The 3,823-nt window shown below is 63.3% G+C and overlaps 1 protein-coding gene across 1 annotated transcript; it reads left to right on the forward strand.

Moving 5' to 3' along the window:
- Positions 1-1,778: 1,778 nt before the first annotated feature.
- Positions 1,779-2,377, forward strand: LOC117185415 (neurofilament heavy polypeptide-like; the record flags this gene model as incomplete). Its single annotated transcript, XM_033385671.1, has 1 exon — positions 1,779-2,377. A coding segment is annotated over exon 1 (599 nt), but the record flags the coding sequence as incomplete, so codon positions are not given.
- Positions 2,378-3,823: the final 1,446 nt, after the last annotated feature.

Genomic DNA, 3,823 nt, shown 5'->3' on the forward strand with positions numbered 1-3,823 from the left:
CTAGCCGTAAATTCAGGGGTGTCCGAATCCACCGGGTACGCGCCGGCGTTTGTGGTACAAGGGAGAGAGCCGAGGCTACCGAAGGCTCTGTACGATGACGAGGCGCTGGGCACAGGACAGGGCACGCTCAATCCGGACGAGAACGCTGCCAAGTTGAGAGAGGTATTTCAACTGGTGAGGCGGAATCTCGAAAGAGCGGCGCAGGACCAGGCGAGGTATTATAACCTGAGGAGGAGAGCGTGGAAACCCACGATTGGAGACAAGGTATGGGCCAAGCAACACCATCTATCCAACGCGGCCGAAGGGTTTGCGGCAAAACTGGCCCCGAAATACGACGGTCCCTACACCATAGTGGATTTCGTGTCCCCGGTCATTTGTAAATTGAAGAAGGACGGCGAGAAGCGGACGCGGACCGCCCATATAGGGGATCTGAAGCCACAACCCGGGGAAGGAACCCCTGAAACAAGCCCTGGAACCGGAGCATAGACGAGCACGAAAGACAGAAACTAGCGGCAGGGGCGGAGAGGAGGGTCCCCACTGGATGCCACGCAGGACAAGGTCGTACAGGATACGCTTACAACTAAGGCTCGGTAAAACTAAGAACCCCGCGTGTCACGCAGGACAGGAATCGCTCACAAGGGAGGAGCGAGCGGCCCAACTAGATGCCACGCAGGACAAGGCCATACCGAATACTCTTACAACTAAGGTTCAGTAAAACTAAGCTGAAGGCAGCGGCCGGCCGACCAAAGAAGCTGGACCTATAAAAAAAAAAGAGGAGGATTAGCTCGTCAGCTAGTAGGAGCGGAGAAAAGGCAAAAAGGATAAAAGATATCCGGGTTACCACTAGCCCAGGGGGGGGGGCGCGTTGCGGGGTATGCCGACGGACGAGGGGGCACCCGAGAAGGGGTTCCGTGATGAGCAGAAGTCCGGGTCCTGGTCCAGGACATCGAAGCCAGCTGCTAACGTCGGGGATGGCGGGACAAAAGCGGATGCCGCCCGTGCGCGTTCTACCGGCTGGGGAATCGGATGATCCCTGGGTCCGAGGCGCTGCACGGGGGGACATCCGCGTCTAAGCCGATCCAGAGACGGGCGGAGCTGGCCACGGGGGGCGGGCCGATGTGGGCAGCACGGGCGAAAGGTGGGAGGACCTGTAGATCCTGGGCTGGAAGATCGGTCAGCACCCTGGATCGGAACCAAGGACGGGCTGAAAGAAAAGGCAAGGTGAGATGAGGAACCCAAGAACTCGGAAAGCTTACCAGATCCAAGGCAAAGCCAAACAACACGTCGCCAGACCTGGAAGTAAAAAGGGCCAAATAAGAAGAAAATATATATAAAAAAAAAAAAAAGGAGGCAGAAGTGGGAACCGAAGGAAGGCTTACAAAACCAGGGGGCACCCTAGGGTTAACGCGGCGAGAGGCGCGGATAACTTTCAAAACGGGAGCGAGCGAGAGAGCCAGCTGGAAAGCAAGAGAGAGCCGTCCCACGGGCCCATGTAAGGCACCGTTACAGGGAACGGTGAGCACCGGCACGAGCCCTTATAAAGGAGGGGGCAGCGCGCGATCAGGTCTTTTCAAAGTGGACCACGTGCGAGGAGAAAAAAAAGGAAAGAGTATAAAATGCAGCATCAGTTAATAAAATACCTGACGGAGCAGCGAAAATGGATTCGCCGCGGGTATCCAGCCATAGGAGACGGGCAAAGGGCGAGCAGGAGTAGGTCCCCGGAGCTCCAGCTACTGGCCTCACCGCTGGTGTCGCCCGCGGGATCCACGGGACCGACGATGTCCCCGGTGGTATCGACGGGGTACACCGATGAGGGAAGCGATCTGGAGTTGGTGAGCTGGGAGCCGGCACCTCGGAGGAAACGCGCACACGAGGCGAAGCGCGAGGAGCCCCCGACCAACCGACGAGAGGAGCCCCGGAACAGCAGACGCAAGGAGCCCAGCGCCAGCAAGCGCGAGGAGCCCCGCGCCGAGGAGCGCGAAGAGCACCGGGCCAGTAGGCGCAAGGGGCCTCGCGTCAGCAAGCGCGAGGAGCCCCACACCGTCAACCGCGAGGAGTCCCGGACCAGCAAGCGCGAGGAGCGGCCTGAGAGAGGACAGAGGGGGCACACAGCGCGGAAGGAGGAGCCCAGGGAGAGGGTCTCGAAGCGGGCGTCCACCCAGTCGACGCGTGCGCCCAGGGAAGAGGCGTCGTCGGCGCGCACAAGGGGGAGGTCGGCGGCGCGGCAACGGGGTCGGCAACCGACAGACCCACAGGTCGAGGAGCGGCAGCCAACGCCGATCGAAACCGCGGTCAAGGAGCCACAGGCAACGCCGGCTGACGCCCCGGAAGACGACGCGGCCGCTGAGGCACGACGCCTCGCGGAATGGCACCGGCGGTTCGCACTGGCCGCGGCAGCGGAGGAGCAGAGGCAACGGCGGGTGTGGGAGGACGCCCTGGCGCTGGCGAAGAGGCTCAAGGCCGCGCAGGAGGCCGAGAAGGAGGCGAGAGAAGCGGAGGCGGAGCGCCACCAACGAGACGTCGCGCACCAATGGAGGTGCATTAGCAAGTTGCACGCAGCGGAGCAAAAGGAGAGGGCGCGTCGGCGGACGGAAGCGGAGAAGGCGAGGGCGACGCGGGCGGAGGGCGCGGCAGGCGGGCTGGCGGTGATCTCCAGCGAAGAGGAGGAGGCGGAGTGCCCACCAGCGCCGAAGGCGGCCCGAGTCCAGTCGCCCGAAGAGGAGTGGCAGGAGAGGCTACGACGAGCCGAGGTGGAGGAGGAAGAGCTTTGGCAGCCACCCCCTGAAGACGTCGAGTCCGAGGAGGAGCCACGGCCGCAGGCCCCACCGCCGCCGGGAGCAGAGGAAGAGCCGCTCCAGAGTCAGCCGCCGGACGACGACACGCGCGGCGAAGGGGATCAGCAGCCGCGGCAGCAGCAGCAGTATCAGCAGCATCAGCAGCACTGGCACGGGCCACAGGGAGCCGCCATTGGGCCATTCGTCTCGCAAGAGGTGCGCTCCGCGGTGAGAGACGGCATGTTGTGGCACGTGCAAACGCTGCACATATCGTGGGCCTCGGGGCCCGCGCCTCAGCAGCCCGAGCAGGAGCCGGGGGAGGCACGACTGTGGGAAGAGGCACCACGCGCCAGCGACGAGCGGGACCCGAGGCGGCGGGCACGGCCACAGGGGTCGACAGGCCCATCGGCAGCACCCACGGCCAAAGAAGGCGAGACGGAGAGCACAGCAAACGCGACACCATCACTATCGGCGGAGGGCCCAGCGGCGGTACCCGTAGTCGAGGCGGCGACCGACGGCGAAGCGGGCGACGGCGCGGGAGCGGCGGCGGAGAAGGATGAGGCGGCGGAGCGCCACTCACCTGAGCCATGGGAGAAAGGACCATGGCAGTGGCCGGAACCCAGCCATGGCGAGCGGCCGAAGCTGGGGCGACAGGCGTCGTGCCCAGGGGAGCGGACGGAGGCGCGTCGGCCTGAGCTCCAACGCCAGGCATCGTGGCCACAGACGAGATCGGCGGACAACGCACGGTGGCGGCCCGTCAGCCGCGAGGAGTGGCCGGCCGTCGTCACGCGCTCCCTCGCGCGGATAAAGCCTAACTCAAGGAGGGTGAAGCGCCTGGTCACCGACGGTAGCGTTCGGTATCGGCTGTTGGTGTCCACCGAGCGGCAGGAGGTATTCCGCGCGGAGTACTGAGGAGGTGAGAAGAGAAGAAAAAAAAAAGAAGAAGAAAAATAATAAAATATTATGAAAAAAAAAAAAGAAAGGCACGGTCTTACCTGGCGGCCGAGGAACGGCGGGGCATCGGGGAAGCGTGAATGAAGACACGGAGA

The sequence above is a fragment of the Drosophila pseudoobscura genome, unplaced genomic scaffold (genome assembly GCF_009870125.1).
Source record: "Drosophila pseudoobscura strain MV-25-SWS-2005 unplaced genomic scaffold, UCI_Dpse_MV25 Unplacedtig00000018, whole genome shotgun sequence".
NCBI lineage: Eukaryota > Metazoa > Arthropoda > Insecta > Diptera > Drosophilidae > Drosophila > Drosophila pseudoobscura.